At 34.8% G+C, this 13,471-nt stretch overlaps 2 protein-coding genes across 2 annotated transcripts; both read right to left on the bottom strand.

Annotated features, from left to right (window-relative positions):
- Positions 1 to 5,057: 5,057 nt before the first annotated feature.
- Positions 5,058 to 7,042, bottom strand: LOC111368764 (probable aquaporin TIP-type). The gene is made up of 3 exons (XM_022990192.1): positions 6,856 to 7,042; positions 6,277 to 6,527; positions 5,058 to 5,579 (listed from the first exon to the last, which is right to left on the bottom strand). Exons 1-3 carry the CDS (start codon positions 6,980 to 6,982, stop codon positions 5,205 to 5,207), a joined length of 753 nt encoding a protein of 250 aa, XP_022845960.1. The 5' UTR covers positions 6,983 to 7,042; the 3' UTR covers positions 5,058 to 5,204.
- A 3,024-nt stretch (positions 7,043 to 10,066) lies between these two features.
- LOC111368331 (protein FAR1-RELATED SEQUENCE 5-like) lies at positions 10,067 to 11,411 on the bottom strand. The gene is made up of 4 exons (XM_022989561.1): positions 11,365 to 11,411; positions 10,759 to 11,248; positions 10,397 to 10,659; positions 10,067 to 10,304 (listed from the first exon to the last, which is right to left on the bottom strand). Exons 1-4 carry the CDS (start codon positions 11,409 to 11,411, stop codon positions 10,067 to 10,069), a joined length of 1,038 nt encoding a protein of 345 aa, XP_022845329.1.
- Between the last annotated feature and the right edge of the window lie 2,060 nt (positions 11,412 to 13,471).

The following is a 13,471-nucleotide window of genomic DNA, read 5'->3' as shown; positions in this document are numbered from 1 at the left end:
CCCATGCTGGGGAATTTGGTCAATTTCCAACCTATTTAAGATTGCTTAGGCAATCTTCAATACTCGGCTATAGGTGGTGAATTGGTGGAATACCAATCGTCCACCAATCTTAGGACGCAATCCTAGTTCGAACCTCCTTGCTTTCTTTGTTTTAGTGTCCACAAGGTGTGGTGCATACCTCGAGGGTTGTTCGAATTTTCTCTCATAATCCTCAAGCTTCATTTTTCCCTGTTTAAATTAAAGGAATTCTGTTTCCTTTAACATCTCAGAGCTTAGGGGAAGTATTTTCCCATCACTTCGTCCTTAAATTGTGTCCACGTCAGAGCATGTTGTTGTGCTTCTGTTCTAGTGCAAGATGTTGACTCCCACCAGTGGTATGCAGCGTCAACCAACTTGAATTCTGCACATAACACCTTTTGAGCATTAGTGCAAGATAGATGTTTGAAAATTCGCTCCATTCCACTTATCCATTCTTCGGCTGCTAGTGGGTCTGCCTTGCCATCGAAGGTTGGGGGCTTGTAGCGACGAAACTGTTCCACAATTGAGCTAGTGTTGTTATGTTTGCACCATGGGGACTAGCCTGTGTTTGTTGCCTACCCAGATCTTGTACCGCTCTTAGCAAATCCCTGATGATCGTAGCTTGATTTTGTTGTTGTCTTGACATTTTTTAACACAAATAAAATTTTAATTTAGGAATATTTGATAAAACAACCTAATATTATTAATAATCTTTGTAATAATGAATAACTTTAAAAATATAAATTTTCAAATCCTTACATATAGTAACTTGCTCTTCAAAATCAAATAAATAAATAAATAAACAATTAAAATTTTCCTAAGTAAATAAATAACACTTATTTTTAATCCTTGTGAGTCTAAAAAAAAAGATCTTCTTTTTCAGGGCATCTCATCATTCGAAGTAACGCACGACTCTAGCTCGGAATCTACAACCAAATCAACGAAATTTCATGGTTGGATTTCTTGCTCAGGGTCTTTCGGCTCTGGTTCGATATCTTCCTCTAGATCCTCTTCCGAGTCCTTCTCTGGCTTTGGTTCGGGTTCTGACGCTGGTACTTGTTGTCTGTAATTCCATAAAATTATGATATCCTCACAATATCCTTTAAAATCAATTTTATCCCAATCTTCTTTCAAATATAACTCATAATCCATATCCCTCATGAAATAAGCCACGTCTCTCCATTGAGGTCTCATAGTGCTTATAAGGTGGTATATCGAGAGGACTGTCCCTTCATTATATCTGAATGATCTTGCTCGTTCCCACTTAGAAAGGAGATCTTCAACATGTTCAACAAAAGTTCGCTTCCATCTTACTTCATAATTTATATAGTTCTCAATGGCCATTTTAGCACGCTGGAGGTATGTTGGGCTATTCCTAGTCATCCTAATCATGTGACAAGTATAATTTCAATTATGCTTAATCTTGCATTATCAATATTATTTTATTCTCAGTGCATACACGATATTCTAGTAAAATGTAAAAAAAATAAAATAAAAAATCCCAAATGTATTATACGAGGTAAACATGCTTATACATTTCATAATATGAATCATGCTATAAATATGTCATTACATTTCATTCTTGGGATTAATTGGAGAGTGGTCAAGTAGTGAGCGTATCGTGCCAATGATTCTTATCTCATAAACGTCTAAGACTTTAATTAATTAATTTCCTTATTTCTCTCTCTCTCTCTCTCTTTCCGATGTTAAAAAAAAAAACTATAATTCATGTATATATAAAAGTTTCCTAAAATAGACCCCTTTATTTTATTTTATTTTTATAGGATCTTCTCAAAATAAAATTTCCAAAAATAGACTCCTTATATATTAGTGTGTATATATATATATTTATTTATTATTTTATTTTATTTTTTTCTTTTAAAAATAAAAATAAAAATAAAAATAAAAATTAGAATGTTTGAAATTTTGTTTTCTGCCACGTCGATTTGAATAACGCACAACTAAAAGGCTTCCAGATGAGGAGGGGGTCACAGGCGGACCGTTTAAATCTCAAACTCTTTTTAGACAGTTTAGATCTTTTTGACAAAACCTTTCAATTTTGCAGTTATGCAAATCAACAAAACTTAAACAATAAATCAAACGTGAAATTTCTTAAAATGTGAATTTTCAAATTGGTCAATTTTTAAAACATCTCAGAAGGTTTTAAAATGCACAAAAATTTATCACGTGTAAAATTTGAACCATAGTCATGAAACCATAACAATTTAAATTCTAGACTACTATCATTCAAAATTGATTTAAATACAAACATTTAACTTTCAAAAGAGAAAAAAAAATATAAACATGAAGTTTTTTTTTTTTAAATTTTTTTGTTACTGTTCACATTTTTTCTCTCTCTCTCTCTTTCAATTTTTTTTTTAATTTTTCACGTGAACTGTTTTAGAATTTTTTTTTCAAAAATAAGTCTACAGAAAAGTCAAATCGTGCTCTGATACCAAACTCTATCGTCCCAAATTTTCATAACACCGGAACATTACCAAAAATTCATTTTTTTTTTTACTTTACATGCAAAAAGATCAAAATAAAATTCTTTAATAAATAATAACTGTGGCATCCATAAATTTAAATTAAACATAGCAATTGTATATGGAAAATAACACTAAACATGCTTTGTTAAACATAGCAATTGTATATGGAAAATAACACTAAACAAATAATTATGAAGATAGAAAAATTTAATGAAAAATTTGCTTTGTTACTACGATCCAGCATCACCACCTTACCACAAATCCAATCGACTTGAACTAACCTGTAAAAATTTGTAAGAGTGAGTATTCGAGAACACCCAATAAGATATGTGAGTTTCCATATACATATATATTAACAATAAAAATTATACTTCATACCATCTGATATTATGAAGTATATCGGTGACTAAGCGATACACCGATCTTAGGCCCTTTTATAATCCCGTAGGATTTCATATCTCTTTTTAAAGAAAACGAATGTCTATTGGCAATTCATGCATTTTTAATTGAATATATAAAAGCATAATGAAATGAACCACTTGCACATAAGTATCTTATCTCGTTTATTTAAGAGTTACAAAATAGTTTCTTGTTTTCTAGTTCCCAAAAGTACCCTCTCTCTCTCTCTCTCTCTTTCTTTGTCTGTCTTACGTGTGTATAATTTTTGGTGTGTGAATTATGGAATCTATGTATAGTAATAAAAAGTGGTTGAGTTATATTATAAAACATGTACCCTATTGAATAAAATCTAGTTTTGGATTATAATAACAAATTCATAGTTATCCAAATAGGAAACTAGCTATCACATCAAATTCAAAATAGATTAATATTAAACTAAAAATTAAAATTCAATACCCAATCTACACGTTTTTGGAGAGAGAAAATGAATTGATTTATAATTTATATAAAATTTTATTTATCCTATTTTCTTTCAATGGGGTCTAACTTAATGTGTTCTTATCCAAAGTAACTTTTTTTCTCGAGTCAAAGACTTCTAATTAATTACGACCTATAAAATGAGTCTAATATTGATATATTAAATATCGCTCCATCAAAATCTAATTATTTGGAATGAATAAAATAGAAATTTAAAACATTTTTCATTTTAGTTCTCAACTTTCAAAAATGTAAATATATAAAATATAAAATAAATAAATTTTATTCTAAAATCTTCGGGAGGTTACATAGGCCCCACCCCACATCATCCTGACCACGTGGCAGTTTTGATTGAATCCCTTTGGAGAGACCAAACTCATTTGCTGAAGTCGATCCCATATCAAGATCCGAACCCTCATGAATGAAGTGAGGCTATTAGGGGACTCGACAGGAGATCTTTTATACTATCTTCAATGAGCGATTAATGTGACAACATCACTGCAACTTCCATCCCAATAAGTCAACAGGTAGAGTCCAAACCCCATGTGTCATGTCTTGGGGGCAAAAGGGAATTAACATTAAGCCGTTTGATTGATTGAAGCCCATGACAAGAGGTCTTAGCCATTCGAATGAGGCTATGTGTCTCTTCATCCCACGATTCTTATTCATTCTTTTATACTATAAAAGTTCATGCTTTGTGCCATTCTAAGATAATGCAAGTATAGACTCTTAGGCTGTAACCTTGCTATCTCCTTATATTATAGACTCTTCCAAAGTTGAACTCCCTTTTTTACATAAGAGGTTTCGTGTAGTTAACTTATATTGTCAACTGACTCAATCATCGGAGTGCGCGCGACTGCCTCCACCACCACTGGAGAAGGTCACTTGAAGCTAACAGTTTGTCCTGGTGTGTGTGGTAACAGGCTCACGTGGACGCAAAAAAACTTTGAGATTTGTCGGTCACGTTGAAGGTACAATTTTCAAAGTCAACATATTTGTAAGTACACGAGTTATTACTCAGTGCTACAACATCATCATTCTCCCATATATTTCACATTATAAATGTGAGGAATTTTCTTCTACGAGTTTTTAACTGTTGAAAAGGGGTCAAGCTGCGTGTCTTTCCAATGTACAGTATCATATAACCAATAACCATAATACAATCCTTAATAGGCGGATGCTTTTAAGGTGTACAAATTGTAGACACACTTATTTATTAAAGTTGAACAAATTTACGAATTAAATTTGCACATGAAATACACGAGAGCATTGTGAAACCTACATCATATACTCATCTTGATGTCTTTGGGGACCATCCTATGGAGATATAGATTTCTTGTTTAAAGGGCACCGGACCCTCCTTGGAATTACGATCAATCAAAATCATATCTACGTATGAGTTTTAGGTCATTGTTCAGAATTAATTAAGTCGTTCTTTTACAGAACAAGATAGCGCCAATTATTTGAAATTGATCAAAACTAATTGTTCTTGTTATATATGACTCTATTAGAGATCTTTCGTCCATGTGATCAACCTTTCTTTGAGCTTAGATGTAACTAAACCTTTAGTCTCGACTTTAGTCTTTCTTGTATGTCAATTCTACCACTTTTATAACTGCATATTGTTCTCATGTTTGGCTCCATGATGTTACATCGTAGCAGACGAGATAGATATAACAACTTGAAAAAAAATACAATTTATTTACATTTCTTATTCGAAGTCGAAAATACAAGATCTTCTATTCCTGATCAAAATATACAAACTCAAAAGCAAAGGTAGAGAATTACATAAGCACAAGTACTTGCCAATAATAAAAATTCTTAAGGATATTCTTCTTGGACTGGAAGTGGGGCATATGATCCAATAAAAACATCACCATATACCAGGCCAGCCAATCCTCCACCAATAAGTGGGCCGACCCAATAGATCCAGTTCTGAGAGAAGTCGACTGCGGCAACGGCTGGCCCAAATGATCGGGCCGGGTTCATCGATCCACCACTAAATGGGCCAGCAGCTAAAATGTTTGCACCCACAATGAACCCAATTGCAATGGGTGCAATTGTGCCCAACGAGCCTTTTTTGGGGTCCGCAGCAGTGGCATAGACTGTGTAGACCAAAGCAAAAGTGATGACAATCTCCATTACAACACCCTCCACAGCATTCATACCAGAAGCAACTGCATGAGTGGGAATGGCCTGCCAAACATCAAATATTAGTATGGTTTGGGCTTACCACATTCAGGCAAAAGCCCATCTTGATTCAATCTAGCGATAGTCTAGGCCCTTGTTTGGGATCCATTATTTCGAATTATAATGAAAAGAATAGTAATTTTTTGAAGAATGTGTGGTTAAATAGAAAGGAAAAGTATTTAAGTTTACGTGTAATATTGTTTTATTGAAAAATGTATGCTTGATAAAAAGAGAGAGAGAATGAATTTTAATTTAATGGGGTTTCAAACAAAGGGTAAAACTACTCAAATTCGAGTAGAATTTAAATGCTAATTCAATGAAATACTTGAACTCCAGTCTTTAATGTATCAGGTGATGTTTTGTAAGGTTTTTGTCTAGTCGAACACGAACTACTCAAACAATTTGAGTAATTTCTTGTGACCTCAGTTATTAAAGCTTAACGAACCTATAATGAATTGAGTTGACGTTTCAATTTAGAAGTCGATTTTACATAAATTATGACTTGTTTTGGTCCAACATCAGAGTAGACAAGCTGTTTTCTATCTTATATCAATCAGAAAATAATTAAAAATAAGCTTCAACATGCAGTTAATCCAAAAGATGAGTATTTTTCTTATCGCGAAAGGCTCTAAAGATCTCAAAATGAGCAATTTTAGTGCTTTACCCTCAAAATAAGTTTAATTTTAATCTTGGTATAACTTACCAAGCCACCGGTGACAAATTTGAGGAGAAGGCATGCAACAATAGAACCAAGCAATTGTGCAATCCAATAGAAAAGGCCAGTTATGATGGTGATGTTGCCTCCGATGGCCAATCCGAATGTGACAGCCGGATTCAAATGACCACCGGACACATTGGCCGCCATGGAAACGCCTACGAACAATGCAAATGCGTGAGCCACCGCGACTGCCACCAAACCGGGTGGGTCGAGAGCTGCATCAGACGTGAGCTTGTCTGCAAACATCAATCATACTCCATATATTAGTACACCTAAGCCTAAACCTTTTTATTCTTATGGTTAATCTATTGCAACGATCCTCCTTTATTCGGGCTTATGGTCAACTATCTGAGCGCCTGTACGATGAAAATTGAAATTCAAATTTTAATCTAAACTAAAATCAACATTTAATTTTAACAACACATTTTATAACACTCATCACTTTTCAACCACATATTTTATCAACATTTATCAAAATCTACTAAAAATCCCCACCAGATAGAGACTAAATATAGACGGAATTACTTGTGTATATACTCTAGCAAAACATAAAAGATGACTTACTATAAGCTATAGCAGAACCAACACCAGCAAAAACAAAGAGAAGGGTAGCAATGAACTCAGCAATGTAAGCCTTTAGCGACGTAACCGAAAAAGAGTCGCCAATGCTACCCCAATTAATCTTCACCATTTTTGGTCACTTGGAAGCTGCCAAATAAGCTATAAGCTAAGGAACCAAATTAATCTCTTCGCGTGCTTAGTTCAAGGCGTGCATGGTTTATATAATAGGCAGTAGAATTAGGTTTTAGTGACGAATGGGCCTACTTGGAGTTGATTGATAATATTCATTGGAACCGACCAACCGGCCCTAATTAATATATATAATACAAAATTAATTATGTATGATTAGTTGATGAAACACAAATAATTAATGAAACATTAGCAGAGATAAGCTTAATTATTGAGCAGAATGAGCTCCACTAACCTTGATTGAAGTCCTTTATTAGGAATTATATTAAAGAAATACTTGGTCGGTTGGCGGCAATTTGTTTATGACATTGACAATGACGATAACGATAATAGCTCTTGAAGAAAAAGATATCATGAGCATGACGATAGTAGTAACATTAATAATAGATCATGATACCATAACCTTTTCGCTAGCATTTAGTATAATGATTAGTTTAGAACTTTAGATTGTTAGTTAATATTGATAAGAGAAAAATTAAAATGTGTAATTATTATTTATAGTGTAAAATGTGAGTTGGGACAAAGTTGCAACTAAAACGAAAGCCTGAGGAGCTTGACACAAAAAAAAAAAAAAAAAAAAAAAAAAAAACAGAAACAAAAAAATGAACAAAGGTTGGGCGCAATTTTGCTACCCATCCCATAGGTTGGGGATGGCATGCACAATCAGTGAAATCACCTTTGAAAATATAATGAAGGTTTATTTATATTCGATGCTAAATAACTTAGCCTCCAAGATTCTCAGCAACAAGTCTGATGATCAAGTCAATATTAACGTAAAATAAATATATATTTTTTAATATAATTTGACGAAGGAAAAGAGATAATTTCGTTTAAATAAAAATTAATAAAAATTATTATTTAATTAATTACGTATGTTTTAATGTGATCGGGAATTACGTTTCTTTTATTAAGTATAAACTAAGGTGAATTAATATGAATGGGAGTTGGCTTTAATTAGATTATCAAGTTTTATGTATTGTTGCGTTAAAAGTTAAAAAGGTTGTTGATAGTACAAGTGTCGAACCTGAATTAAAAAAAATAAAAAATCTTTTAAATTTCAGTATTCTTAAGATAATGAATTTATTATCCCCAAACTCTTGAGTACTTAGTGTTCTAAAAGATCCATCTAAACGCATCTGGACTTGAAGTTCAGAGAAAACGCCTAGCTTATGGGTAGGGATTGAAAAAAAATGCGATCAAAGTAAAGTTGATTACCTAAGGCACAAACTTTGGCGGAAAAAAATGCGTGCATTTTTTCTTCTACTTGTACATAATTATTGTACATAATTGTGTCCATAATGTGATGTAGCAATCATTCGGTTGTTGATGTGCAAATGTGAGATTTGTATTAAAGGTTGGATCCAGTGCCACATATAATTATGAACACCATTATGTAAACAATTATGTATATGTAGCACTTCTCTTTTCTTATTTATAATTTTGTCATACAAAAGCTCAACTAGGGTAAAAAAATTTAAAACGACATACGTCCAAAAAACCCAACCTAGCTTAAACTCAGCCCATGAACAGTCCCATACTGCATCTTGTTCTTTTTTCTTTTTTCCTTTTTCTTTCCCTTTGTCTCGAATCAGAGAATCAAAGCATTTAACCTTTTCCATCTTATTTCTCCGTGTTGGACAAATTGTTGTCAAACGACCTCCCGAGTAATGATGTTAAACCGGTTTAACTTTTCAGTTGGCATTGACTAAATGACTAATGGTATATCAACACCTAAATTAAAACGACTTGATCCAAAAAGTTAATTGGACCATTTTAAGAAATCAAATTAAGTTGTGTTGCTCATGGCCTGATTATTTACTTACTTGGATGGCTACTATTGTTGGAGACCCATTGTACAACCCATTTGATATCAAAATGGAAGTGAGCAAACTTCTAGCAACCGTAGGTGAAGGTTTTAAGGTGCTATTGGGTCGTTTGGTTTGAAGTGTTGATTTGGGTTTATAAAACTGAGCCTATAAAATCTTGATGGTCGACTATTTGTGGCTCTACATCTGGTATCAGAGCATTGGGGTTGAAAATCCGGCCAAAATTGCAAAGGAGACGCGATTTTCATCTTGAAACTGAATCTAAAATTCTTCAATTTTGGCCAAATGAGACCTTTGTTGGACGAACAAAGGCCGGACCCATAACCAGCAGGTGGAGGCGCCTCCGGTAGTGTAGCGTATGGCAATGGCGGCGCGTGGAGGAGTTTTTCGACGACCTTTTTTCAGGTAGTTTGTTTATTTTGACCTCCTGCAAGCAATGATATTATTTGTTTTGTGTTTTAGGTTATGTTGGAAAACTTGGACGATTTTAGCCCTAGATATCAATGTACATTCGTGGCTGATTGTATTGGTATATTTGCTGAACATTTAGGGCGAATAGTGGTAGCCCTACCGCAGCAAATTTGCACCTCTCATAATTTATGGACTCAGATAGGTCCGCATTGATAAATTGGCTTATCCGTTTAATTTTAGCATTAGCGCGTCACCGTATGGGATGACAATAGAATTTTGGTTATCGTGAAGGAATAACATTGCTTGTGTTAAAAATTAGGATTACTTGCTCTTAATTGTTACGATTGAGTACTTATTCTTTGATAAATTAGCTTATTGTTCTCTGTGCTACAATTGCCATGAATATTGTTGAGGCAACTGAAAGTTCATTGCATCATCCACCATATTCGTATTGCTATTTCTTGGTCGCATAGTAGTGGATGATGTCCCGCTAGACTGCATTCATAGATAATCACTTAGTTTTAAATTTAAATAATTGCAAATATAAAGTGCAGTTTTCGAGCATACCTTTGCTTTCTTCAATGCCGTCTCCAATGGGCTTCTTTTTCTAAGCTTCCTGGGCGCATCCTTTCGTCTAGCTAATTGTGGATCAAGAATGCTTCCACTTGCTGACTTTGACATGTCCACACAATCATTGGACATCTGCGTGGTACGGGACGATATGGGATTACTACCACCACCAGATCTTGTGGTCATCATATCTTCACATTGCGATTTTATCCACTCCATTATCGCACGTGACCGCATTTCGTCGTCTGCAGCAAGGTTCGCCACCTGCGCAAATCTTTAGACATCCCTTCGTATCTTAATTGTGCAGGAGTAGTCTCTAACCCTGCGTAGTTTACTGGAACTCTCGTGTGTGCTCTACAAATGTCCCTCCTCCATCTCTGTAAAATATACCAATCCAGAATACATGTGACGTCGTTCCAGTCCAGAACCGCTATTGCATGCCTACAAAGTATTCTCCTAAACTCAAACAAGTGGTAGCTACAAACAATTTCACAATTATTTCTCGCAAATGAGATGACGAAATTTTTCTCTTACGGTGACCATCATACATAACAGTCTCCCGTACATTATACGTCGTCTCAGAAGATCTTTGCGACTTAGATATGACGTTACAATAGACTTTACCCGTGAACTCTTCTTGAACTTCCCGAAATTTCGATATGGTGTAAACTAATCGAAACTGTTCTTCCTTTTCGAACTGTGTTGCACATGGTATCATTTGAGAGAACGACTTGAAATTCGCTTGGAATTCCTTCTCCATCTTATTCCTGAGAGCACGTTCGTACTGTTCGACTAATTGCTTCAACGATGTCTTCGAATGCACATATTCATAGAAAAACACATTCATACTCTCGCTTCTCTATGTTGTCGACATTCTTGCCCAAAAAGTCATTCTCAAAAAACAAGGTACCCAGTGCCCTCTAGTCTTATATAATCCTGACAACCAATTATTTTCCTGCAAAGTATAGGTGTCAATCATCGCCATCCATCCTTCTTCAAATTCTTTTTTCGACTGTGAATCATACACTAATCCATGTATAGCCCCAAATATCAAACACTTATCCACGTGGTATCCAAACTTTTTCGAAACTTTCTTTAAAATATGCCACAAATACCATCTATGCTTCGTGTTCGGGAAGACAATCTCAATTGCATTTTGCGTGGCTCTATCCTGATCGGTAATTATGGCCTGCATAGCTTCACAATACATACACTGAAGCCATATTTTGAACAACCATACGAAGGTATCAGTGTCCTCATTCGACAGCAACCTACAGCCAAGTAATGTTGACTGTCCGTGATGATTGACGCCAACAAAGGGGGCGAATGACATGTTATACTCATTAGAAAGATAGGTGGTATCAAAAGTAACCACATCACCAAACTCCTTGTACGCTAGCCTACACCGATTATCCGCCCAGAATACGTTTCTCAGTCGCGAATTATTGTCAAAATCCATACTGAAATAAAATCCCGAACATTGAGCTTGCATTCTTGAAAAGTATTATTGTATTACTGCAGCATCTCCCTCTCCAAGTCGTAATCGCCTAACTCGTTCGACATAGTTTCGACAATCCTATTCAATACAAGTCATATTCTTATATCCACCAGATTCCACAACTGCGGAATTGTAATTCTTATGCAACGAAATCCTTACTAAATCAATCACTTCAAGCTTCCTTTTCACATGTGCAGTCAAAGTTCGATTGCATCGAAATAACCTCGACTTAGATGGACTTGTCTCATGATTGTGCTCTAGGTAGACCACGCTGATTCTCCAATTTCCCAGGATATTTGAAGATGCGGATATCCTTACTTTACAACCCATCTTAATTGTTGGTTTCGGTTTCGGTGAACTACTACTATTACCACTTAATCGTCCTTCACGACTACATGTTAACGTTAGGTATCTCAATACTCCGTCCTCCCCCTTTTTCGAATTCCTTTTTTTCACGGGAAAATCAACGGCATAAGCATATTTTTTGTAGAAGTCATACATGTCTTCTTTATGCTTAAATAGCATACCTACCTCAGACACCTGTAACCCATCTCTTCCTGATGTATCGTCTTCGTCTACATTCACAGACTCTGTAATATTCTCAGTATTGGATTCCATCAAAACATCAATAGGCTCATCTTCTACGTCTTCCATACTTTGCTGCAAAAATAAAAAGGGTCATTACAACAGTATTCGACAAGAACTATAAAAATTTGAAGGATAAATCCCAATCCGGCTCTCTATTTGTCTTCTACAACTTCTTTACTTAATATAAAACTCAAGCAAATTGATTCTAAATCATTCAGCATAATCAAGAAAAACACAATGACAATTACGTAAGTTGTCCAAGCTTAAGACAAGAGAATCGCAAAATTTCAGTTGCCAATCACCATTCAGCAGGAGGTGTCTATACTCCAGTAGATGGGGTTGATGCAAGGCAAACTGGTTAATAAAATAGAAAATCAGACTCGTATACCTTGCAAATACAATAAATTACTTAAGCAGTGGTAAGTTATTACCTTTCTACGAACAGCTCCACAGGTACCAAGCTTAAGAAGATGTCTACAGATAAAAATGGTATATTCAGACAGACCGAAGAGCCCATTCAATCATAGAATTCAACACAACCTACTAGCCTACCACCACACACACACACACACACATATGTATATGTATATGTATATATATCTTATACAGGACTTTGAAGCGGCCCATAGATGAATTTTTTGACAATTTTTTCTTCCAAATTTATGTTAACTACACACCTTATTAAGTCACCAAGAACAAAGGGAGCTCCAGTATACTTGTCAGCGAAGGGTGCTCCGATTGGGGATGGGTGGTGCCGATGAGAGGGAGTTGGTGGGAGGGAAGCGGGAGGGGGTGAGATCTGTCTGATTTCCGGGTTCTATTGATTGCCCCTTTTGTTTTCTTTATCTTTTTTTTTTTATTTCTTTATGTTTTGTCTTCCTTTTTTTTTTCAATTTTTTGGCACAGAATGTTGGCTTAAGCGAAATTTCAAAATCCTATTTTTATTCCTGTTTTCATATCTGTCTGACCAGCATTATTCTTCTTTTTTTACTGATGCAATCTAACCACAAGCAGAGAGCAAACTCAACAGTGTTTTACTGTTAGACTTAGGCCTTCAAAAACCATTTTCTTAAATAGAGCTAAAGCCTCGGAAGAACGTCAGTTATGAGCATAAGATAAAATCAAACTATTCCATGTAGCAACATCTTTGTTATTCCAAAGAAATAAGTCAAGTTCCCACAACTACCATACATATTTATAAGTTTAACAACGAGAACATTTTCACGTATGAAATGTTTAATAACATGATAATGAAGAGATTGATAGTGTTTGATTGTTTTCAGTTTAGAACACGAAGAAATAACTGATATTGGGTTGTTCAAATCAACTTTGATTTCTAGATGTTGCATTTCTCCAAACAATTTTTTGCTCTTCATCTCTAATCTTGCCTTGTCATAAGCAACAATCATCTCATTAATATGACCATGTTCTCCATAAAAAAAGATTCTCAACTGGACCCATTACTCCAAACTTACAATACATAAATAACAACGCATTATAAACAATCTGATAAACTTCATAATTTCGCGTCAAGATA

The sequence above is a fragment of the Olea europaea genome, chromosome 19 (genome assembly GCF_002742605.1).
Source record: "Olea europaea var. sylvestris chromosome 19, O_europaea_v1, whole genome shotgun sequence".
NCBI lineage: Eukaryota > Viridiplantae > Streptophyta > Magnoliopsida > Lamiales > Oleaceae > Olea > Olea europaea.
Note: the sequence above shows the minus strand (reverse complement) of the source record. Positions and strands in the feature narration are given on the sequence as shown.